Genomic DNA, 26,611 nt, shown 5'->3' with positions numbered 1-26,611 from the left:
GCAGACCCCCCCCAATATACTGCGCAGACACCCCCCCCCAATATACTGCGCAGACACCCCCCCCCAATATACTGCGCAGACACCCCCCCCCAATATACTGCGCAGACACCCCCCCAATATACTGCGCAGACCCCCCCCCAATATACTGCGCAGACCCCCCCAATATACTGCGCAGACACCCCCAATATACTGCGCAGACACCCCCCCAATATACTGCGCAAACACCCCCCCCATATACTGCGCAGACACCCCCCCCAATATACTGCGCAGACCCCCCCCAATATACTGCGCAGACCCCCCCCAATATACTGCGCAGACACCCCCCCCAATATACTGCGCAAACACCCCCCCCCATATACTGCGCAAACACCCCCCCCCATATACTGCGCAAACACCCCCCCCATATACTGCGCAGACCCCCCCCAATATACTGCGCAGACCCCCCAATATACTGCGCAGACCCCCCCCAATATACTGCGCAGACCCCCCCCAATATACTGCGCAAACACCCCCCCATATACTGCGCAGACACCCCCCCCAATATACTGCGCAAACACCCCCCCCCATATACTGCGCAAACACCCCCCCCATATACTGCGCAAACACCCCCCCCATATACTGCGCAGACCCCCCCCAATATACTGCGCAGACCCCCCAATATACTGCGCAGACCCCCCCCAATATACTGCGCAGACCCCCCCCAATATACTGCGCAAACACCCCCCCATATACTGCGCAGACACCCCCCCCAATATACTGCGCAGACCCCCCCCAATATACTGCGCAGACCCCCCCCAATATACTGCGCAGACACCCCCCCCAATATACTGCGCAAACACCCCCCCCCATATACTGCGCAGACACCCCCCCCAATATACTGCGCAAACACCCCCCCCCATATACTGCGCAGACCCCCCCCCAATATACTGCGCAGACCCCCCCCAATATACTGCGCAGACCCCCCCCAATATACTGCGCAGACACCCCCCCCAATATACTGCGCAGACACCCCCCCCCAATATACTGCGCAGACACCCCCCCAATATACTGCGCAGACCCCCCCCAATATACTGCGCAGACACCCCCCAATATACTGCGCAGACCCCCCCCAATATACTGCGCAGACACCCCCCCCCAATATACTGCGCAGACACCCCCCCCCAATATACTGTACCCTCCCCTCGGATGGCTGAGGGTGTTGGGAGCAGGGAAAGACTGACCTGTGTCCAGATAAGTTTGGAGCTGATGATGTGAGTCCGCGCGTGCGCAGTTGAGGGGTAGGTAAATTTTATGGCCATTTCTCCTGTGAAATTTCCCTACCCCACATTGCGCACGCGCGGTCTATTGGGTCCGCGCACGCGCAGTATAGGGGTATGGAGATTTCACAGGCGAAATGGCCATAAAAATTACCTACCCCTCAACTGCGCACGCGCGGTGTGTGAAGCGCTCTCTGCCCAGCAGTGCGCACGCGCGATGACCCTCCGACGGGAGTACTATGAGGCGCGTGCGCACTGTGGGCTTAATGTCCCCTTCTTGCTCTAAAATCACCTACCCAGTCGTTGTGCGCTTGCGCGGCGGCGCACACCCCCTCCGAACGTCACTTCCGGTGCGGCCGCGTCACCGGAAGTGACGAGGGGTATGTCTTTTTTACGGGGTATGTCTTTTTGATAGAACACCGGTTGGAAGACAATTCAGGAGTTCCTGGGAAGCAGCCATTTGCCTGACTATCGAGAATCTACCACAGTTAGAAGCCCTTTATATATCCGCGCAGTAGACACGAGCGATTGGAACTCTATGCCCATAAGGGGAGAGGGCCGCCGCCATCTTTGATATGGGCAGAGACCAATGGCACACAATCTGCACCAGCTTCCCACTAACTCAGCGCATGGCATTGGCCGCCATTACTATACTGACTAAAATCACGACAAGCCCATCTGTGACCAGGAGTAACCGAACGTTCCAGCACAGTTTAACAGCTGCTGGTTGCCAGTAGTCTCGCGCCGTGACGTAACGTCGCCTCTGACGCAATCACGCATCTGACGTACACCAGGAAGCCGGTATTCCATCAACAGAGCCGCTGTGTGAAAATGCCCCCGCTCCCGCTCCCTAGCTGCGCGCGCCATGGCCGGCTCATCTCGCGGCTCCTGCTGTGGCGATGGCAGAGCAGCAAAGCGCCCGGGCCGCAGGTCACGCAGCGAGAAACCCACGGAGGGTAAGTGCGCGATGACGACACCGAGCCGTGACTGACGTGCATAGCCACGCCCCGAGGACATGATCGTGTCACGTGATCATTGCACCACCTGCTGTGACGTCATGGTTCTGTTTCCAGGCTGTATTTTAGTAACTGTCATGACGGCCATGAAATACCTACCAAGTGACCCTATTAACAAGGGACAGTCCCTCCTAGGGATCCAAATCACTGCACCCTCTAATAGTTCAGGCAAATTTATTCTCTAAACTTTGTATTCCCAGCAAAAACAAAGTGTCCCTTTACATTTACCCAGTGCTGGCATACTCCTTTAGGAGATTGCCTGCTACCCTTCTGAGCAGATGTGCACCTTCAAAGGTTGTACAGACCCCCCCTCCTTTTGGGTGGCACGCATAGCCGATTTTGAATTGCAGACAATTTGCACATTGAATAAACCTGAAAATGTTTTGTGTGTGCGTATTTAAATCAGAGAACCCTACAGATATGTCAGTAAGAGAGAGCTGTTTTTTAAACAAAAAACACAAAACAACTAAAGTTATATACTATAAATCCATACCTCTTTACATTGGGAGGTATTGATACCGGAGAAACTGACGGAAGCCAAGCACAGAGAGATGGACACAGGTTTCTTCAGGAAGGAAGAGATTCTTTATTGGATCACCGATCGGGACTCAGAGGGACTAGCGTCACCAAAATACCACAAGTTCTGAGCCCCGGACAATAGTGCAGGCTCCTTATATAGGCATATAACTCCTCCCATATTAAGCTCCACCCGCACATTCTCTTAACCAATCAACACAAATAAGAATTAACTTCCTGTTTGACCGCATGGCTTGTCCAGCACAATGGAGGAGGGGAATACTATATCCTGTATTCTTGCACATGCTCCGTACACTACTGATCGTATCTTGCCTCGTGCAACCAACTGATCGATACGTCAGCATATGCACGTACACATGCCACGTGGTAATCTCGGCCTACTACATTTATTTTTACCGAGATTCCACCACATTCCCCCCTTTGATGCCTCTTGATATTTTACAATTACTTGAGGCATCACATAACCTTAGTTTTGCTTACACCGCAAGTTACCTTGAACCAGACCAGACTTATCTTATGATGTGAATCTTTTAACACTCATCTTCCTGCATTGGTTCTCCCTGATCTAGAGCCTTATACTTATATATCGCCATTATCTGTGCAGCAGCCTTCCTCTCTGCTATACTTCCTATCAGGCTTTGCACAGACCTAACTACTAGGGGTATAAGACACGGTAGGAGTAGACACAACATTAAAATCAGTAGGACTCCACCTACCACTGCCTTAAGCCCTCCAAACCACTCATACCAGCTACCAAACCAACTACTTGGATTGTATCCTTTCCATACCTGAGTAGGCACATGCGCTAGTTTAACCATATGGCTAGTAAGCTCAGCTATTGCTTGCCCTTCGTCGTCTATTTGAAGACAGCAATTGCTTAGGTTAAACTTCCCACATACACCTCCCTCTACTGCCAAAAGGTAATCCAAGGCTAATCTATTTTGGTAGACTGCTGTCCTCATCCTGGTGTTATGCTTCGCTAGAAGATTGAGCGCTTGTGATGTTTCGTTAGTGATAATCTCAACCACCGCCTGTAATCTTATAATGCGGTTGAGCATATAAATAGGGGTTCTATAACCAAAGGTACCATCTTCTGCCCACGTGGCTGGCCCATAATAATCTATGATACGCTGGGGAGGCCATTCATTATCTTCCCAGGTGCCTATCTCTATGGGTCCCCTTTTCTTCCTATGATTCACATCATACACTTTAACACCTAAAGTCTCACCTGTTTCAATCGGTAACAAGAAGAAGGATGGTTTGAGCATACCCAACACACATGCCCCTTCCCAGTCCTGTGGCAGCTCCGAATAGGCTTTCTTACCACAGATCCAGTACAAATTTGCTGGGGCTCTCCAGGTAGATGTGATGGATAAATCAAACCACACGTCCTTTAAATTGGCGTATCTAGCAAACGGGTTAGATGGTTCTGAGACATTTGAAGCCGACCACCAAGTATTCTTTGTATCATCATCATAAGCTTTTTGCCCTAGACAAGTTAATTCTCCTACAGAAGTGTTATACATTATTCCTTTCCTTGCTATGCAAACATAACCTATGATGGAGGTCTTTAATCTCCACTCAGATTTACCTCTAACACTCATATGATAATCGGCTTGTGTAGATATTAGTTGGTCAACTGCCTCAGAACCGGACATTACCTCCTTTGCTTCCCAAGGCCATTGGTCTCCCATGTTAGTACCTCCACACACATAGCAGTTGGTAACATTAAGACTACTGGCAATACTTTCAGCTAGGTCAATGAACAGGTTTTTAGCGTTATGGGGGATCTTATTATCTATGCTCATCTCTTCATAAAAGGAATGGTATACTTGATGAGTCTGGGAGGATACCGTATCAGTCTCTATTCCTATAAACAATAATGTCCCAGGATCTAAACCCGTCCCGTATATCTGAAACCCAAATAAATTTCCATACTTATCTAGGAACTTATCAGGGTTATTTATAAGTATATGGATGGGATTACATTCCATAGACTTACAATATGGGCTAGTCGGCAACTTAGTCACTATCATGTCTTTGTCTACTGTCTGTCCCCAAGTCGCCCACCCCACACAAGACCAATATGGGCAAAAGTTATAGTCTTTATTTGGGCATCTAGGACTCACATATTTATTTTTACTACTGGGACAAATATATTTATCGTTAGATCCATACGTCCTCTCCCATCTAAGATCCCCACATACATTCCACGGCTTTCTACCACTTGATATCGCCTTACATGCATCAAATAGCAGAACACCCGAAGAATGTACGGATTCTAACACCGTCTTATTAATTAGGGTCCCCTGAGGATCTCCATTCCTGAGAGTCAACCAAATTGTACGAGGTTGATACTCTGGACTGAAGCACTTAGGTTCTCCTACTCCTAAATGGCACACACTATAGTCTATATTTAGGTATCTACATCTTGATACCTCTCCTTTACATTCGTATTGTGAATGCCAAATTAGGGTTTGGGAAATATGGTTACCTGTTCTCGTAGTCTTAATGCATACCTCACAGCTAGGAGTGTCGGTACCTCTACCTTCCTGAATATAAAAACACACACAAATAAACACAATCAAAAGCACATCTTTCGCCGTCATCCTCAGTCTTCGTCCGTGCGATGGCACCTCAGCTTCCAGGATGTGAGGGCTGCAGGGAATGGAGTTCTGCTCGTCTTCACAGGAGTCCCTTCGAGACTTTCCCTGGCTTATAAACTATACGTCGGTGGGCAGACAGGCTTTATTATGGCCTTCTCACTCACGCACCAAATCCCAAAAATAATAAAATTTGTAATCCACAATAATTCCTCGTTACTCCGACTGAGTAGTGCGTCTTAACCGGATCTTGCAGGGATTCTCTGGATCTGCTGTAACTTGCCAAGAATCGACTGCTGCTGGTTTAACCCTGGAGTGATGTATCCACGGAGTCACTTCGGCTACTTTTATTGCTGTAGGGGTAGACAAAAGAACAACATAAGGACCTCTCCACTTGGGCCCTAACGGTACATTATTCCACTCTTTAATCCACACTTGATCTCCTGGATGGTAACTATGAACTGGGGGATAAATATTCACAGGTAATCTATCTTGTACCCATTTCTGTACCTCCTCCATAGTCTTACCCAACTCTACAACCTGCTGCCGGGTAATTCCTTCTCCCAACTGACTCAAATCCCCCCTTAAGTTACCAAGTACGGGAGGTGGTCGCCCATACATAATTTCAAAAGGAGAGAGGCCCATCCTTCTGGTAGGGGTACTGCGGATTCGCAATAGAGCTATAGGTAAGAGAACGTTCCACTTAAGTTGGGTTTCCTGACACATTTTAGCCAACTGGTTCTTAATAGTTCTATTCATTCTCTCTACCTTACCAGAACTCTGGGGTCTATATGCAGTATGAAGCCTCCACTTTATACCAAGCATATGAGTCAGTTGTTGTAGGCACTGGTGAACAAAAGCTGGACCATTGTCCGATCCTATAGAACAGGGTAGTCCATATCGGGGTATTATTTCTCGTAGCAGGAATCTCACAACTTCTCCTGCTTTCTCTGTACGAGTAGGACATGCTTCTACCCAGCCTGAATAGGTGCACACAATTACCAGCAGGTAACGATGTCCACCGGATTTAGGCATCACTGTAAAGTCTATTTGTAAATCGGACATGGGGAGTCCCCCCATAAACTGGACTCCTGGTGGCTTTACTGGTCCTTGTCTTGCATTATTCTTAGCACACGTTACACATCTTCGTACAATGGCCTGAGTCAAGTTGGACAATCTTGGTATGTAGAAATGTTTTCTGAGAGATTCTTCAGTACTGTCTCTCCCAGAATGTGTCCCGTTGTGATAATTTTGGACAATTTCTACTGCTAGTGATGCTGGTATGACTATTCTTCCATCTTCTAGCTGATACCACTTGTTCTCCAGATACTTTCCCGGTTCAGTCTTTAACCACTCCTCTTCTTGAGCTGTATAAACTGGAGTCCATTGGGACAGTGGAGTTGGTATAAGAGCAGCTATATGCCCCACATACTCCTGTCTTCCTGATTCAGCAGCACGCTTAGCTGCACTATCTGCCATCCGATTTCCTTTGGTTACATCACCATCTCCTCTCAGATGCGCTCGACAATGTATAATACCGACTTCTTTCGGCTCCCACACTGCTTCCAATAGTTGTAGGATTTCGGCTGCGTATTTGATTTCTTTGCCTTCTGAATTCAGTAGTCCTCTTTCTTTATACAAAGCTCCGTGGGCATGAGTGGTTAAGAACGCATACTTAGAGTCCGTATAGATATTCACTCTTAAACCTTCAGCCAATTGTAACGCTCGTGTTAGTGCTATTAATTCTGCCTTTTGTGCTGATGTTCCTTTTGCCAGTGGCCGAGCTTCTATCACCTTGTCTATTGTTGTTACTGCATATCCTGCATAGCGGATCCCTTCTTTCACATAACTACTGCCGTCAGTGTAATATTGAACATCGGGGTTCTGGATGGGAAAATCACGAAGATCTGGTCTACTTGAAAATACTTCATCCATTACTTCCAAACAATCATGTTGACTTTCAGTAGGTTGTGGCAAAAGGGTAGCTGGATTTAAGGTGTTTACAGTCTCTAAATGCACTCTTGGGTTTTCACACAACATTGCTTGATACTTGGTCATACGGCTATTACTAAACCAATGATTTCCTTTGTAATCCAACAACGTCTGTACTGCATGTGGGACTCGTACATAAAGTTCTTGACCCAGAGTGAGTTTATCGGCTTCAGCTACTAGCAGGGCGGCTGCAGCTACGGCTCTTAGACAAGGTGGAAGTCCGCTGGCCACTGCATCCAGTTGCTTAGACATGTAGGCAACAGGTCTTTGCCATGATCCCAAGTACTGTGTCAATACTCCCACAGCCATTCTTCTTTGCTCGTGTACATATAAGTAGAATGGTCGTGTGTGATCAGGTAGACCTAATGCTGGGGCACTCATCAAAGCCTTCTTCACATCTTCAAATGCCGTTTGCTGTTCTTGGGTCCATAAGAAGGGGTCGTGCTCTGTACCTTTGATGGCTGCGTACAGGGGTTTTGCTAGTATCGCATAGCTGGGAATCCATATCCTACAGAAGCCTGCTGCCCCCAAGAATTCTCGCACTTGTCTTCTATTCTTGGGTATTGGTATTTGGCAGACAGCTTCTTTTCTCTCTGGCCCCATAATTCTTTGACCTTCAGAGATATGGAATCCCAGATACTTGACAGTTGGCAAACACAACTGAGCCTTCTTTCTAGACACCTTGTATCCTGCCTTCCAGAGAATGTGTAGTAGATCGTGCGTTGCTTGCTGACATTTTTCTTTTGTAACTGCTGCTATCAACAAGTCATCTACATATTGTAACAAGACACACTCTCCTGGGATGGACTCGAAATCCAGTAGATCTTGACTTAGGGCTGAACCAAATAGGGTAGGTGAATTTTTAAACCCTTGGGGCAGTCTTGTCCAAGTCATTTGGCGTTTTGAGCCCGTTACAGCGTTCTCCCATTGGAAAGCGAAAATACATTGACTTTCTGCGGCAATTCGGAGGCAAAAGAAGGCATCTTTGAGATCTAAGACTGTGAAGTAAGTAGCCCCGCCCGGAATTAAAGCAAGCAGGTTATATGGATTGGGTACAACTGGATGTATACTAACAACCGCATCATTGACTGCTCTCAAGTCCTGCACAGGTCGATACTCATCTGTACCGGGCTTTTGAACAGGCAGCAATGGGGTGTTCCAGGGGGAAGTACAGAATTTTAGGATACCATACCGTATGAATTTATCCAGATAGGATTGAATGTTCTTCTTGGCCTTCTGCGGAATGTGGTATTGTCTTAGGCTCACTGGATAAACCCCAAGTTTCAGTTCAATTTTTATAGGTGGAATATTGCGGGCCAGTCCTGGTGGGTTGTTCTCTGCCCAAACTCCTGGTATGTTAAATAATGTCTCATCACTCCTAGGGTTTTGGCTAGTCAACACTGTATAAAGTCGCCACTCTTCTTCCTTTGGTACGGATAAAGTCATAATACCTGAAGGTCCATTAAACTTTAAGGATGTTGTTCCATTTGGTAGGAACGTAATCTGCGCTTGTAATTTTGACAGCATATCACGTCCCAGCAATTGGACTGGACATTCAGGCATATAAAGGAATTGATGTTTTATTACGTGGCCTCCCAATGTACAGAGTCGACTTTTAAGAACCGGTTTTTCAGCACTTCTTCCAGTTGCTCCTATCACAGTAATAGTCCTTCCAGATGGAGGAGCAACTAGATTAGTCACCACTGAATGTTCAGCACCAGTGTCGATCATGAACGCACTCCTTTTTCCCCCTATTGATACATCGACCATAGGCTCCGCTCGACCAAGGGGGATGGAGCCCGGTCGGTATCAATAGTCCTCCATGACCGTGTCAGCCAATCCTACAAAGTCCCTACCTTCTCTATCGCGGGACCTTTGCGCTGCTGGAATATACCTGTCTTCCCTAACACTTCCTCTGTTCCCATTACTCCCTCTATTACCATTACTCCCTCCGGGGCCTCCTCTACCTCTCGCTCTGCCTCTAAAGTTTCCGTAACCTGCCCTGGGTTGGTCTCTCTCGTACTGCTCTCTTTGCGGACATTCGTTCCTCCAATGCCCTTCTTCCTTGCAATACGCGCATTGATTCCTACTCAAAGGCTCCCTATTCCATCTACTATCGCCTCTATCCGGGCCCCGTCTATCTACGCCTGCAATCGCTACCGCTAGCATATCAGCCTTTTTACGCATCTTGCGCTCTTCCTCTTTCTTACTTTCTGTTTCCCTATTCATATAAACCTTATTCGCTACCTCCATTAGTTGGGTGATGGACATACCTGCAAACCCTTCTAACTTTTGTAGCTTGCGCTTAATATCTCCGTATGCTTGGCTGACAAAGGCGGAGTTAACCATTCGGGAATTGTCTGCGTCTTCCGGATTAAAGGGGGTATACAAGCGGTATGCCTCCAATAATCGGTCATAAAAGACACTGGGCGCTTCATCGCTTTTCTGGATCACCTCAACTGTCTTCGACATGTTAATGGCTTTCTTTCCTCCTGCTTTCATGCCAGCAATTATAGCGTCTCTATAGGCTCTGAGTTGAACCATGTCAGCACCATTTACGTTCCAATCGGGATCAGTGTTGGGATAATGTGTTGCGGCCCATGCTGCTGGATTAGCTTGGTTCAAAGCACGGGCTCTATCCTCTAGTGCTTTAATGGCTGCTTGATTTATTCTTGTCCTTTCCTCATTGTTAAATAAAGTCATTAGTAACTGCTGGCAATCAGCCCATGTCGGATTATGCGTCTGTACTATTGAGGTGAACAGATCAGTCATGGCTTGTGGTTTCTCAGTATACGAGGAATTATGGGTCTTCCAGTTTAAAAGGTCGGTTGTAGTAAATGGGACATATACGAAGACAGGGTCAGCGTGTGCCATTTGACCTGCGGCATCGATATAAGCTGACCCGGGATTTAGGCGAAGAGGCATCTGATAGTGCTTTAATTGTTGGGCACCAGTCAACTGTCGGGTTTGGATGGGGCTACGTAGAGAGGCGTCAGTCATGGGTTCCGGTCGGGGAGAGATAGGGTATGGGGATGTGGGAGGTTGGTTTTGGGAAAAGGTCGTAAATAAAACACTTCGAGTCGAGCTAGATGAAGCTTGACCGGAAGTCTGAAGTGGCGCCAAATCAGGATATTCGTTTTTAATGGGGGTTGGTTCTGATTCCGGAAGGGGAGATTTAGTACGAGGAGGGGTGGAGTCTGTACTGGAGGAGGAAGCGGAAGTGGATGGGGGTAATGAGGGGAGGGTTGCAGGACTTCCTGCGTTTGCGTCACTTCCTCTTAACGGAAAGTAAGGGGGCGGCAAAGGGATCTCGGACTCAGGGGGCGTGTCCAAAATGGGCCTAACACCAGTCCTAGTGGACAAACAAGTCCTAGCTACCATGAGGCGGCACTGCTCCTCGTGGCATGTCTGGAGCCATTTTGGCGAGTCATTTACGGCCTGTCTCCAACAGTCAATATAAGGAAACTGGCCGTAAAGTTCAGGCCTACCTGATACAGCCACGTGTAAGCGCTGTACCAGAGTTAGATCCAAACTGCCACGTGGCGGCCATGCCGCAACCAAAGTAGGCCACTCCCTAGTGCACAAAGTAACCAAACGTACAGGAGACATCTTAACCCCAAAATCACAAGTTTTGAATCCCTTTTTAAAATTCTTCACCATACAACCTAAGGGATCCGGAATCGTTGACTGCGACGCACCCATACTTAACAATGGAACGTCGTCGACAACGAATACTATACACGCGTACTATTCAACAGTCACACCCGTTTCCTCTGGCAACAGCACCACGTGGTACGGTTACCAAGTGAAACGTACACAATAACAATAAACACTCAGGGAATTCCCGTACACACACAGCTGTTACACCAGTCACTATATAATCAATATTATGCCCTTTGGCGTAACTATACAGTCACCCACGCTATAATTCTCTATATACGAATTACCCGTCTATAACACACCCCAGTAACATCGTCTTTTACAAATAGCGGTTACAGTACGGTTAGCATAGATCAAAGCACAAGTTAAGGTCACAATACAATTATTAGTGGTTATGGTGTTAAAACATGCAATGGACGACAGTGATTAGTACTTATATACAGTGTCAGTAAATATACAGGGTTATGGTACCGTGCACTATAATACAGCAACACACTATTAACACTCTCGCTAGACGGCTGAGCTCGCGCTATCTAACAAGATATACACTTTACTAAAACAATCGTTAACACATTTACAATTCCCAACTAAACTATTGGCCAGTTCCTTGATGGACTACCTAAAACTATATACACCCGTTTTGGTTAGCCACACTGCCCAATCACCACATATATAGCGAGCTAGAGAACCGAATTTACACAGGCGCCTCTTAGTCGCACTATCAAAAGTCTAGTGGGTTCCAAATTTACACGCCTTCCCACTTAGCCCAGATAGGATGAGAACTAGCGAACCGAATTTACACAGGCGCCGCTTAGTCTCCCGGTCCCTCCGACCTAGCGAACGTAATATACACCCTAGAACGCTAGTCTAGACAAGACACCGGTGTCCGGCTAGGGCTATTTACACCAGGACCCCGCCTGACTAACAAAATCAAACGGTCTGACTAAAGAGCGTTCGATCGAGCGGTGCGCCTTCGCTCCTTCCCTCCGACAGAGGGGGCAGATACACAGATTCAAAACCCCTTTGGGCCTACCGCACAATCGGTATACCCCTAGTGGGTCCTGCCGTCTAAAACAGCAGTTGTCTTACCTCCTCGTTCCTGAACCTGAGTTCACACTCATCGACGGGGACACCCCAGCACTTCTCACGTAGAGGCCGATGATCTCCTGGACAACAGACCAGTGGCGCCGAGACGAAGGGAGGTCCACGCAGAAGTTCAGGGGTGCAGCCGTAGAGAACGTGGGCAAAGATAGACCGTCTCACGCCTCTGCCTCTCAGCTACCGTTGAACGATGAGCTTCCCGGCCAATGCACCAAATGATACCGGAGAAACTGACGGAAGCCAAGCACAGAGAGATGGACACAGGTTTCTTCAGGAAGGAAGAGATTCTTTATTGGATCACCGATCGGGACTCAGAGGGACTAGCGTCACCAAAATACCACAAGTTCTGAGCCCCGGACAATAGTGCAGGCTCCTTATATAGGCATATAACTCCTCCCATATTAAGCTCCACCCGCACATTCTCTTAACCAATCAACACAAATAAGAATTAACTTCCTGTTTGACCGCATGGCTTGTCCAGCACAATGGAGGAGGGGAATACTATATCCTGTATTCTTGCACATGCTCCGTACACTACTGATCGTATCTTGCCTCGTGCAACCAACTGATCGATACGTCAGCATATGCACGTACACATGCCACGTGGTAATCTCGGCCTACTAAATTTATTTTTACCGAGATTCCACCACAGTATGAAATAGAACAGGAGTGTTGTGAATTATAGGGATAACTTGCATGGCTGACGCTGCTCAAAATGGGTGATCTTGTTCCAAAAGGGGTCAAGCTGCCCAGCAAAGTTTGTGATGCCATTCTGAGTGACAGCCTTCCTCCCGCTCCACTCAGCAGATACTAAGCAGAGAATGCTGCTGAAGCACTCTACTTGGTCAGAGTCCTTGGCACAGCGCATCTGGTTTCCTCCTGTACAGGAGGATACAGGGCATCAGGGTACAAAATCAAGATGCAAATTGAACCTGAAATTGGTACCGTCTATTAGATTATATATAATCATATATTTGGAAAATATTTAAGTGTGTGATCTAACGCATTTGTACTACCATACAAATGATTATCAATAGGCAACCTGAAATGTCCCCAAAGTCTAGACTTTGAAGACAACTGTCCCAGCAACCGCTTAAAAAAATCCAAAAATATGTTAAACCTTGCTCTGGAGCATGCGTTTACCTGGCCAAAGAACACACAGCTTTACCCAGTTCATATAGCGAACACGTCAGCTGGTGTCACTATGGAAAAGCAGTCAGATTAGCACGTGTTCCGACAGGTCAAGTAAATGGCCGCATGCAGTCTACCAGTGGGAGAAAAGCTGGGGACCTGTCAGTGTTCACAATGTTTTTGCAGAATGTGCATGCATGCTTTGAGCTATGGAGTTCCTGGTGATGTGTAACATTCCTATGTTGCAGATATCCAAAAAGGAGCAGCTAAGATTAGCTGACCACTCCTGCAGTATACCAATTGTATATACTGTTGGGAGGAGTTTTGTGCACAATCCCACAGCACAATCCATTCATAAAATATCATCATGAATAAGACTTGTGTATAGCAGATTAAAGGACCACTATAGGCACCCAGACCACTTCAGCTTAATGAAGTGGTCTGGGTGCCAGGTCCAGCTAGGGTTAACCCTGCCTGCTATAAACATAGCAGTTTCAGAGAAACTTCTATGTTTATAATAGGGATAAAGTATGTTTTCCTGGCACTATAGTGGTCCTTTAAGGTAAAAATTATTTCTATCCACTGTCTCAAGATAGATCCATTTTAAGTAGGCTAGCTGATAGTGTAAAATTACTGTCTGTTAAACAGTAATTTGTCAACATCCAGTTCATTCACTAAGCAGGGAATTGTAATTATCTGAAAACGGAATTGAATAGTTTAGGAAAAATATGCAGATCTGGAAAAAATATTCAACTCAGCTATTATCATAGCTGGGCCATTGCAGCCTAAATTTGCACATTGGTTTTTAGTTCACTAAAATTAGACATGCTTGACTCCTAAAGCAACATGTTTAAATCCTAGTCCTGTGATACATAGTTCCCAACAATGGGTCAGAAGAGGGCAGGGGATGACATTGGGCAACCCACCCATAAATTGGATAGATCCATCATCCACCCACAATGGGGGCATGGCAGTCTGTCTGTTCAACTCCCCTCAATCCATTTAGCTGAAGATCTCTGAGCATGGAATGAGTGCCATAAGGTTACTCTGCTTAGCGTGAGAGTGCAGCTTATGCTTCACTGACTGAGACATTACTTAGTGCTTCTGATGGGGACACAAGGTAATAAACAACAGAAGTTATAGATTGAGCTAGGTATAATTTAATATATAGATTGTGTTGGTATTCTTGCCGTTAGGTAATCAAAACGACCATGTCAAATAATTACTGACCACTTTCTTCTTCAAGTTCTTAGGCAGCCAAGTAGGTGGCTGCTAAAATGTTTGAGTAAAGGCTTGGCCAGTCATTGTTTAACGCACTCTGTTCTGTCGTACAATGCTTGTGGTACATGCATTCTGCTAGAAATTACTGTTGCACTTATTGAGAAATGACACGTCGGCTGAGTTGAATGTGTAAAATAATTAGTTTGATTACACAATATTGATCTATAGATCTAAGTCAGAAGTTGGCAGATCTTAGCTCTTCGCAAATATACATTTATTCAAAGCCTATTTACATCAATTACCTGCTATTATGGGCCAACTAACTCACCCCTATATCCGAATTAAAAAAAAAAAAAGAGTATTGAGACATCCTACTCAAACAATCCTGTTTTCACTATACCAATAACTGCAATAATTCTGTTTTTTGTGATTTATGCACATTTTGAATTCTAAGAGCTCCGTTCTCTTTATCCTGCAGTTAAGAAGAGAGGTCCTACAAATTCAAAATCGTTTTTTTTTTTTTTTCAAAATTAATGAAATGCAGTGTTGCAAGGAGATTGGACATTTGCATCTTGTAGCTGGTTACTCTTTAACAAGCCAAGATATAATAACATTGACTTGAAAAAATATTTTATGTCATATAGGATTAGAAACCAATAAACACTTTTAAGGAAACAAGTTTACAGAGGTTTGATCAATTCACTTAAACTATTTTTCTATGCTAAGTGTATGTACATATTTTTGTGAGTGTTCTGTTTTCTCCCAAACTATACTTTGTGTCTTTCATAAAATCCCATAAGAGTGACTAATAATCATCCTAACTTTTTATTGCCACAAATCCTTTGTTTCGTCAGGGTGGTGACCTTGTCGTATGACTTATTTGAAGGAACTGCATCAGAAGAAACTCCTTTAGTGTTACTGCATGGGCTGTTTGGAAGCAAGTCAAACTTCCAATCTATTGCTCGGGCCTTGGTGCGCAAGACAGGTAGAAAGGTGAGGATCACACTGACTGGCAAATGGGTATTGTTTAAAGGACAATCATATAAAAAGAAAAAAAAAAACGTGTTTCTCATGGGGGAATCATAGTAAGAGATTGTCACGGAAGAGTAATGTTGGTAAAATTTGGAAATCAGAGGTGATTTAGTGAAATGCATCAGTAGAATTGTCCCTAACATTTAAATCATGGCTCATATTATGGCTTGTTGCCATAATTTAACCTCATTAATCACTAAAATAGTTGCCACTATTGTTGGCAAGTAACATCTGTTTACTGGCTACAAATCATTCAACAACTGGCAATCAGCAGCTGGTAAAAGTTTTAAAGTTTTTAATAGAAGTTAGTACGAGATCCTGAACACAAAGTAGCACCTTGTTCCTGTGCAAGACATGACATTTGCCTCATCTAGTGAACTTTTTATAGAGTTGTTATGGCAATTAATTGGAAAATCCGCCTTTTTCTCGATGTGCGTCCAATTTGCAATAATACAAAATGGTGGTCCCTATCAGAGGAGAATGTAAATAGCCTGCTGATATAAAATCACAGGGTTAGAACATGGATGCCTGTTGGTATTTTTTTCACAAACATCTACTGGATTTTGTTATATACAGTGCATAACAGCTACTTTATCAATGACAAGCATGGGAACAAGTCCATAGTTGAGAAAATCCTTACACCTGCCATAACCTGTGTTCGAAACAATAGTCTCCTTTTGCACAGCCATGTGGCATGGACAGAATAGTGGTGTGGCATCACCAAAGGGCTTATTTATTAAAAAGTTAAAAATTCTCCTGCTCAGCCTCAGTGACCACTTGAAATGTAATGTCAATCACAAGTTTGGCAAACAATACAGTAGGAATATCACACATGTTTAAGTTGTGTACTTTGGTATTTTAGTGAGATTTTAATTAAAAAAAAAACAATTCTAATCTCAGTACTGAGCTTTTGTTTTTTGCTTTTTTATTACACAGGTGTTGACGCTTGATGCTCGTAACCATGGTAACAGTCCACATACTAATATTATCACTTACCCTGCGATGAGTGCTGATGTGAAGCACGTCTTGGAACATCTTCATATTCCCTCCTGTGTACTTATTGGACATAGCATGGGGGGTAAGACTGCCATGACCCTGGCACTGCAGGAAGTAAGTAGTACAGACTGTTGAGTGGTACAATTAAAGGAGCTCTCCTGAAGGATGCTGTATCCAAAATATTGTTACGGTACAGTGCTTGTCTTTTAAAAGGATAGTAAACAATGCGTGCAACAAGCTAAAAGATGCTTTTTTTGAGTTTGAAATGTCTAAAAATCAGATTCTAGGCATGCTTTTCACTAAGTATAAAGAAAAGGGTTATACAGCATAGTGACTGAAAATACAAATAGAAGGGACATATTTTTGCAAAAATGCTAAAATTGAGAATAACCAAACACTAGAAAAATGTAATTTAAACTAGAAGCATTAAAGGACCACTATAGGCACCCAGACCACTTCAGCTTAATGAAGTGGTCTGGGTGCCAGGTCCATCTAGGGTTAACCCTGCCTGCTGTAAACATAGCAGTTTCAGAGAAACTGCTATGTTTACACTAGGGTTATTCCAGCCTCCAGTGGTAGTCTCATTGACAGCCGCTAGAGGCGCTTCCGCGCTTCTCACTTTGATTTTCACAGTGAGAAGACGCCAGCGTCCATAGGAAAGCATTGAGAAATGACGTTGAGAAATGAAATTGACTGAATGACGTCGGAAGAGGGAGGAGAGTCTCCAGCGCCGAGGGAGCCCGGCGCTGGAGAAAGGTGAGTGTTTAACCCCTTCTTCCCCCTTCAACCAGGCGGGAGGGGGACCCAGAGGGTGGGGGAGACCGAAAGACCCTGTAGAGCTAGGAAAACAAGTTTGTTTTCCTGGCACTATAGTGGTCCTTTAACTCCGAGTCCCACCTTGCGAGCTCAGAGTTAGAGGATTTTTTTATAGTCAATGGGAAAAATACAAACAATACATGTTTATACTCACCCAATATGAAGATCTACTGAACTAATAGTATAAGCATACTATAAGAATTAAGTGAGCAGATGGTGGCAGATTGAGTTTGGTTGTAAGTCCACTGGGATGCAATACTTGGCATAGAACTGGCTTCCCCAAACTCCGGCCCTCCAGATGTTGCGCCCATGATTCTATGAATGAAATAGATAGGCTGATAATCATGGGAGTTGTAGTTCAGCAACATCTGGAGTGGAGGGCCGGAGTTTGGGGAAGCCTGGCATAGAACTTGGGGTTTGTGTATGGTGGGAATGTCATTGTTTGATTTGGATTGCAGATGTTTTGGGATCCAGAAGTGATGTGTGTTGGTGCTTATTTTAGACATTTTTAAAATCTTTTTTTTTATCAGATACTCAGTCAGGATTATGTTTATGCGAAAACATTAGAGTTAGAACATAGCCTTATTATTATTAATATAATTATTATTTTTGGCGCTAACAGATTCCACAGCGCTTAAAATATTATTAAGGGGACTTTAACAACAATTAAGTCAAGTTATTACTTAACTTTGACAGATACAATTTCGTTTTCATGGAAGCTTTGATTTCCCTTTAAAGTCTTGGTCTCTGAAAACAGCAAAATTGGAAAATAAAAGTTACTTTGCAAAGTGTCCCTCAGTGCACTGCTTAGTAGGTCTGTCAGTAACTACAGTGGGCCTGTGGGCACATCCCTCCCACACCAGGATGAGAAGCTCCATTCAGTAACATCTCAATCTGGTCTGCTGGGACTGACATTACAATCCCCTGTCCATCATAGATTTGTGGGATAAGTAGTTTATCCCAAAAAGCGGTTTTATCCATGACATGGGATGATTAGAACTGTTCTTTAAACTTATATCAGCTAAAGTCATAGATACAGAAGCAAAATTATCATGGTAGTAGAAGAAACAAATATTAAACATTTATGAATGGCTGCTAATAAGTGCTCTGTAATCACCATTTATTATTCTCATTCAACACTGTCCCCATTAATTATCAATAGGATGCTTTAATGTGTGTTTTCTTTATGCCTGTCTCTGAAAGTCAGCGTGGTAAACAACCGTTGTCCAATATGTCCATATGTCTATGACCTGAAAATGTCAGTTCCTTCAATCTTCGCAAGTCCTTCATCTTATCAAATCATACTGTTAAGGGTGGGGTTGTCTTTTTTCCAAAACATAGGGGTTGAATTTGTTTCGCAGTATTTAATATTCTAACAGTAAGGGATTTCTTGTACGTAGCTGTCGGTGTGGTGGTGTGATGTAAGAGGTGAGCAGCTCGAAAGGGAGAGGCGGCTAGTCTTAGAACTTTTTAAACTTTTATGGATTGCTTGCCAAAAAAAAGGTGTAATCTTAGGGCGTTCCTACCAGATGTGTAGAAACCTGTCTGTGCTGCCACCACAGTGCCAACAATCATCATCTAGGAAGGGGTTTATATTCCGCAGTACCACAAAGACAAACAATTATAGGCCATCTCTCGAGTTTTACTGGCTAGTGCACAATGATGGTCCAAATCACAAATCTTGCCCCATTTACAGGGGTGATGGAAGTCTCTTTTGTTGTCTACTTCAGGTTTGATAGACTAAATCCTGCCAGTAAATCCCTGTCCAGTGCTGTTCACTATTCAATCATCAACATGCAGTATTATAATGGGTTTACCATTTTCTTAATTTCTCTCCATCCTACAGCCTCAGCTGGTAGAACGTTTGGTATCTGTGGACATCAGTCCTGTTCCAACTAGCCCACAGTCTGGTTTTCCACAGTACATTGCTGCAATGCAGAGCTTGCAGTTGGTAGAAAAAGTGCCTCGATCTACCGCCAGAAGACTAGCGGATGAGCAGCTTAGTGCCACTGTGAAGGTACATACAATACATTGCAGTTGTCAGCCCTTGGAATCTTCTTAACCTATTAATTATTTTGGAAGCAGTGTTTTTTTTGCCACCTTGGAGTTGCTAACATTTTATTTCATCTGTGTGGCTCTCAGACTTCACTGGTCATGCTGTGAAACTAGTTGATTTGTTCAATTGTCATTTCATTTTATCTTTGTTGATGGTGGAAATTATATATGGTTGTATCACTATCTACAGCGTGAGTGCAAGGATTATTCCATTTTTATATATATTTGTTGTATAGTTGAGCTCATTTGCATACGCCTACCCAGAATCCCTTTGTAACAGTCACCTGGCAACTTATGTAACAGTTTAACAGGAGTTGGAGCCCAGTTGCAGGAGATGGCACAAGGAGGAGGCAAAAAACAGAAGCGCAGTACAGATTAAGGGAATTTCAAAGGCAGGGTCAGATGAGAAGCAGAAGTCAGGGCTGGAAGCGTAGTAACGTAGTCGGTAAAGCAGGCAGAGGTCAGAGTCAATGAAATCAGTTAGCAGAGTATCAAAGATCCAGCAGGAAACACCAAACAGGCAAAATGACCAGATGCTAGGTTTCAGACAGGGCTGGCTTTTACAGCCTGCTAATTAGATGCAGCTGACCCTAATTGGAAAAGGGCTGCAGGTGGATCAGCACTGCTTAATCCAGGTAAGGGGTCAGGAAGCAGAATAATGCAAACAGAAACTGAAGCCCCCTGGTGGACAGCACGGCAGAGAACCTGACTGGGATGCTGGAGCTGTGAGTTCAAACCCAGCCAGGTGCAGCCACGCCTCGCTGTCTGCAGGGCTCGGGCTGTGCCGTGACGTAAAGGGGCAGCCACGCCTCGCTGTCTGCAGGGCTCGGGCTGTGCCGTGACACCCTTGCAATAGTGAGAGCACTGTTAAAGTGACATTTCTGTGGGAAAAGCGAGTCTTATGGCTTGACTGGTGTGTGTATGTGTATGTGTGTTTAGCAATGTGTGTTACCTTGCTAAGTAACACCTTAGAAAAGTTAAATCTAAATAGCCTCTTTCACAGCTGTATCATAGAACTTTCTTATACATTAGTTTGTATAAATATACTGCTTTTGTCTTGGCCTGCATTGATTAATTTCATAATTACACAACTGGCTGGAAAATGGTAATTTTCACCCCAAACCTTCGTGATAAGGCCAATCTCCAGTCCACCATGCCTCCTAAATTACAGTGTCCACTCATGGTTATTTCGCAATATTTATCTTTCATCTATAGGAAGAATCAGTTCGCCAGTTCCTACTCACTAACCTGGTTCAAGAAAATGAACATTTCAAATGGAGAGTGAATCTTGATGCCATTTCTCACCATCTGCATGATCTCCTAGATTTTCCAGAATTCAACAAGCCCTATCCTGGACCTACACTGTTCCTAGGAGGAGCCAAGTCTCCATATATTAGGTGAGTTGGGACAACTTATACCAGTATGCAAGAATCATTGGCTTAAGATTATTGGGAAGAAAAGTGTTCAATACTAATGATGTTCCTACTGAATTGATAATGTTGTTTTTTGATTGTTTTCGGAGTTATGGGCTACAGTCATAAGTGAATAAGGAGAGGATGACATAGCCTGTTGGCAATGCAGATTGTGTGGTCATGCAAGATGTGTAATAAATGAGCCTTTGCATCATTTAAAAGTTGATGGTGTTGTACCTGGGGGTCTGAGGGAGCGTGGCTGTGTGCCCCCAACGAACCTAAAACCACCTTCCCTACTCCGCCACTCTCCCCTTCTCCCTCCCAACCCCCTCCCCCCCCATTATCCAACCTACACCGGAGTTGCTTAACTCCACTAGTTTCTGGGGGGGCGGAGCTTGACTCCAAGCGGACCAGACGTACCTGCCAAGAGCTCCTGCGTCTGGGGCCAAGATTCGGTGTGTACTGCTCGACCACTTGGTGACACTGGCTGCAAACAGCAATCACCCTGACCGGAGGACACCTCTGCACTCGGGGATACCAGACGTACCTGCCAAGAGCTCCTGCGTCTGGGGCCAAGATTCGGTGTGTACTGCTCGACCACTTGGTGACACTGGCTGCAAACAGCAATCACCCTGACCGGAGGACACCTCTGCACTCGGGGATACCTGACTCGAGGTTCCCCGAGCTTGTGCTGTCCAAATCGAGGCTTGCAGCCTAAACCAGTGGGAGCCGCGGAGAGACGGCCGCTTTCCCGGTTCTCTGGCTAGCAGAGGGGCGCTCACACATCGCTAGCCCCCCCCCCTTGGGACCGGGGGGGATATCCCGGTCCTCCACAGAGTACTCGCCTAAACGTTGCTGGGAACCAGGGTGTCGGGGGCATCCGGCAACCAAAACCTCCCAAGCTGTCCGCACGAGGCACACAAGTTAAGATGGCCGCTGACATGACATACATGACATGGGCCCACTTTGAAGAGCGCATTTAAAAAGCCTTTAAAATCCTGTGGTCTCGATTACGTGCTGCCATCAAGAAGCAATCGAAACGAGACTTACCTCCACAGACCGCGGAAAATCAGACATCAGCAACACGGCCAGCACTGGCCAGCACACTCACAGTGCAGCCGGCTCAATGGAGGGGAGGAAGGAGGAAGACGGCGCCTCCACTCTACAGACGCCACTCCAAGATCTGCCGCCACCCACCTAGACCTCAGCCCACACGGGGACATATACCCAGGCACTGCTCACAAATTCAGGTACTCTATGCTCAACGATAATGCCAGCTACAAGCAGGAGGGTCCCAGGATTCCATCCAAACCGCGGGAAGCGAACGGACTGTACTTGACTGTATCAGAGTATGGGGCTGGCGGGGTGGCCTTGTAGAATTCCAGTACTTGATTATACCTTGGGGCAGGCTGTATGGATCAGTGGGCATAGGATGATGATCCTCCTCAACAGGGCCCCACTCCCCACAGGCATCTGGGCCAATATGGAATAGTGCTCCTGTCCCTGCACCCCCACTTTCAGCAACTTGCCGGTCTGAGCAACAAGTTTAGTTTTTCCTTATTTTGTGCTCATAGTTTATTTTAATCTTGCACCAATCTGTGGCATTAATCTAGCTCGTATCACCTAGGTGCTCCGCATGGGCACTGTGCCCTCATTTAACCTTAAAATTTAACCACCGCTTAGGCAGACAAGCGAGATATATCACCTCTTAGCCACTCAGCCGAGCAGGAGCACACTGGTGTAATCTTGTTCGTATAATCTTGTATATAGTCTCTGAATAATGCCAACTACAAGACACACTATGATGCTTCCCATGTTTTAGTGTAACTTAGTTTATCTCCTCATAGTGTTTGAAGCATGCTATTGTAATTCATGTTTGATCACTAGACTAACACTTTCGGTGTTCTCAGCAATATATTAACCTGAAACTGTATAGCTTAAATCTCACGCTGTAATACAATTACCAAAAAAGAGAAAATGTGCATAAAACCATGATTACTCCAATGTTACTATTGTCGACTATGAACGCGAGGAATGCCGTTGGGGTACCTCGCGAATGTTGTTACACTTCTATGCACGACAAAAATAATAATAATAAAAAAAAAAAGCAATTAACACAACTCCACTAGTTTCTACCCCTCGCCACATCTATGCACGACGAGTGGGGATCATCCTTACTCAGGTAGTACCCAAAGAATTGAATTCTCTTCCACTACACCTCACTCCATTCCCAGCAATGTGCAACTCAGCCGCCATGACCCCGAAGGGTCACCAACCCTTACCCTTCAGGGTAAAGAATGAGCACCTAAATACGGGACACTGTGGGTTCGCTAAGTGTCTTAAGTGAAACCCTAGAGCAGATATCACAAGTACCATGTGAATGGAATTCAATATGCCCTAACCTGAGACAGGAGGTCCTGTGCGTGTCATGCAACCACACTTTTGATGACCTTCACTATACCCTACAATAGCATGTTCCCATGCCATGCCAACAACTGTTTAACAATTTAACTCTACCATCTGCTTACTGCTTATGGCAAGATGTACACATAATGCAACTACCCTGTTATATGACTCTACTAATGATATATTTGTTCTGTATTACTCCTGTATTCCCTTTTTTTTTCTGTACCGAACTGTTTTAACGGTGCATTCCCAATGTCTACATGCAATATATGTAATATATGCGAAAATTAAAAAAGTTCCAAAAGTTTCCTACCTGTGGTGAAGCGACAACTCTTCACCAGCTCTGAGAGTGAAATAGCTACATTTTGAAAGAATTGCTGCATTATGTCAGTTTCTACTGCCTTATTTCAATTTTGCCCGTGCTCTGAGTGTAACTTGTGTGTGCCCCATGCACAACTTGACCTGCGTTTACTCTCCTGTCTGGAGAAAGATTGGAGTTGCAGATAGCTCAGCTCTACCAATCACTGCCCTAAATAGTGAACCAGGCTGTGCGTGCACTGCTACCAACCACAACATGGCTTCTGTTAGTTTACAGAACCGTTCCACTAATCCTATGTAATGAGTGGAACAGATCTTTGGTATAAAGTACTTCTTCCATATACCTCTGCTGGACATGGTTGCATAAGAGTAGGTGCTATATAGAAGGAAATCAGGCTGTTTGGATTGTCTCTTCCTGGGATGGATGGGTCTGCCTAGACTCTTTGTCTACAGGATCAATATAAATTTAAGTATCTTTATATTTCTTTTTATTTTCTATTTTAACTTTATTTATAATCCATTAAAATTTAGGTTATTCTTTACCCACCAAGGCAAATTCACCTTAAAATACATCATTTATTTAATTATTTTCCGTAAAGTGCTGTCTCTTAAAATACCTAATTTGTTTAATACTGTCTTTGTGAATTCTCTTTTTATAGCAGTTTACTTTTATGTTCACAGTTCAGAGAACTATCCTGAAATAGAACGACTCTTCCCTTTTTCCAATGTGGAATATATTCAAGGTGCCGGGCACTGGGTACATGCTGAGCAGACACGGGACTTCCTCAGTGCCATCTGTAACTTTCTGCAGGAACCATAATAGAACTTTGGCTAACTTGTGCCACATGGGTTCAGAGATTTAATGATCGGAAGGACAACAAGCCCTTGGATGACAGAGAAGTTGTTATCAGAAGAGAGGCAGTAATTGAGAAGATTTTACTATTTGCAAAAAACATCCTGTGTAGTCAAACTGGTACATGAACTTGACATATTAAGAGAGAGAAATTTGTCAGAATGAGATTTAGATCAACTGTGTGTAACTTTTGTTTTTGTGTTGGTTATGTTGGCTGCATTTATTATCGTTTACATTTCATGCATACCATGAGGTTTTATTTAAAATCCCATAGGAGATAGTTCTCAGTTATTTACCCATCTCAAAACCTGATGTCTTCCAGAATATCCATTACTTAGATCCGCTGCTAGAGCCACACGATTGGAACAGATAGAGCGCAGTGCAAAAAAATAATAATAATAGATATTTGTTTTATGCATTATACCTAATGCATGGTATTTGCAAAGCCTGTTTGCCTATTTGCTTTGCTATATGTTCTGTATGGAAGAGTATACAGTGATACGCACACAAACCTACTCCTATTAAAAAATTTATGAGAGGCACCCTGATGAGAAACGAATACTCTTTCAGCTTCTTCTACCTCCCTGAGTGCTTATTCAGTTTTGTTTGTTTTTAATAAAAAGTTGTGCCAACCAGAATTTGCTGGGATAATATAGTAATTTCCTTGTTTTACCAGGTAACACCATGCTAGAATCATATGTTGAGGATTTATTGCAATTGAGCTGTATTATGTCATGTGTTTATTGTAGTTCTGGGGAAGCTGTATCGATGACAAAGTTGCAAAGTAATAGATTTTAATATATTGTAATAGCGGTTTTTATTGGACTAACAATGTTTTTGAATGGTAAGCTCTCTGGAGTTAGTTATTTTACCTGACATTTATATTTATTTTTAAAACAAATTATCCTTGTTTATATTATTTGTTTCTGTGTAAGCAATGCCTCAAAGCTTTAATGGTTACTAAGAGAACAAGCGCTTTAATTGTACAAACACTTACAACGCAAACATAAGTTAATATTTTTTGCTGTTTGTTTATTTTTAACAAAGCCACCTTATTGAAATGTGACATTTGAGACAATTTTGAGTATACTTGCATAGGTCTGGTGTTTCTTCAGATGCATCTTCTTTTGGCCTTATTAATATCCTGTACTTTGTGCATGCTCAAATCTTTAAAACTTTTGCACACAAAAATAAATGTATTGCAGAATGCTGCGCCATATGCCAGTCTCTTTAACCATGCCCCTCATGACAGAAATACTTCCTTATCAAATGTATCAATACAATCTCAGCCCCAACAACACCGAGTGAGCTGCATTTAATTCATACCCTGGCTGCAGACAGACAGACGGAAACCATAATCAGGTAGTGATATCTTTACTATATGTTTCAGTGGGTTTCCTCTATTTCTAATGCAGGTTGTTTTCTACTTTAGATCATGCAGCGCTGTCTGTTAAAATTGTATTGTTGCTTAGAGTGTCCCTTTAATAAATTATTGTGAGAATAACAATACAATAGGCTTAACTGCAGTATGTCCATTATATGTGAATGTCTACATTTTGCAGTGTATGTTAAAGGGACACTATAGCCATTTCTCAAGGAAGTGGTCTGGGTGGAGTGTCTCTGTCCTCTTAGCCCGGCAATATAAATCATTGCATTTTCAGAGAAACTGCAATGTTTACATTGCAGGGTGTGACGGAGCTCCCTGTACCCCGGCTGGGTACCTCCACCAAGTGTGCTTCCAAGCCGCTTGCAGGGAACCCTGGAACGCTTCTGCCCCAGTCGCGCATCTTGACAGGGATCCTTCTGGAGCTTTTGCACCCGACCAGACAGCAGCTCTCCTTCCAGGCAGGAATCATCCCCTCTGTCTATTCTGCTGCAGCTCTGCTTACAAAGTTTATAGTGATTGCCTTTACAAAGGCAATTGCAGGTCTCAGGCCTAGTTCTCTTGATTTATCCCAGGGCTAGTGGGATCCTGCCACCAGCAAACATGTACAGATACTCTGTCACTAGGATCCCTTAAAATCCATACAGGACACTAGTTCCAAACGGAACTGACATACAAAACTTTATTAAATGTAGATTGCTGTGACAACTTAAATAAAATACAAATAACCAAATCATAGCAGACACCATACAGCAACATATTATAACACAATTACATATTTATATATGGGTGGGGAAGATATTAACACAAAATATCTCTCCT

The 26,611-nt window shown here is 44.3% G+C and overlaps 1 protein-coding gene across 1 annotated transcript; it reads left to right on the top strand.

The window, feature by feature from the left end:
* Positions 1 to 2,007: 2,007 nt before the first annotated feature.
* Positions 2,008 to 25,306, top strand: ABHD11 (abhydrolase domain containing 11). The gene is made up of 6 exons (XM_063443567.1): positions 2,008 to 2,212; positions 15,372 to 15,510; positions 16,486 to 16,659; positions 19,208 to 19,378; positions 20,632 to 20,813; positions 24,234 to 25,306. The coding sequence occupies exons 1-6, from the start codon at positions 2,088 to 2,090 to the stop codon at positions 24,370 to 24,372; spliced, it is 930 nt and encodes a 309-aa protein (XP_063299637.1). The 5' UTR covers positions 2,008 to 2,087; the 3' UTR covers positions 24,373 to 25,306.
* Positions 25,307 to 26,611: the final 1,305 nt, after the last annotated feature.

The sequence above is a fragment of the Pelobates fuscus genome, chromosome 1 (assembly GCF_036172605.1).
Source record: "Pelobates fuscus isolate aPelFus1 chromosome 1, aPelFus1.pri, whole genome shotgun sequence".
Taxonomy (NCBI): Eukaryota; Metazoa; Chordata; class Amphibia; order Anura; family Pelobatidae; genus Pelobates; species Pelobates fuscus.
The sequence above is the reverse complement of the archived record's forward strand: the minus strand, read 5'-3'. Positions and strand labels throughout refer to the sequence as shown.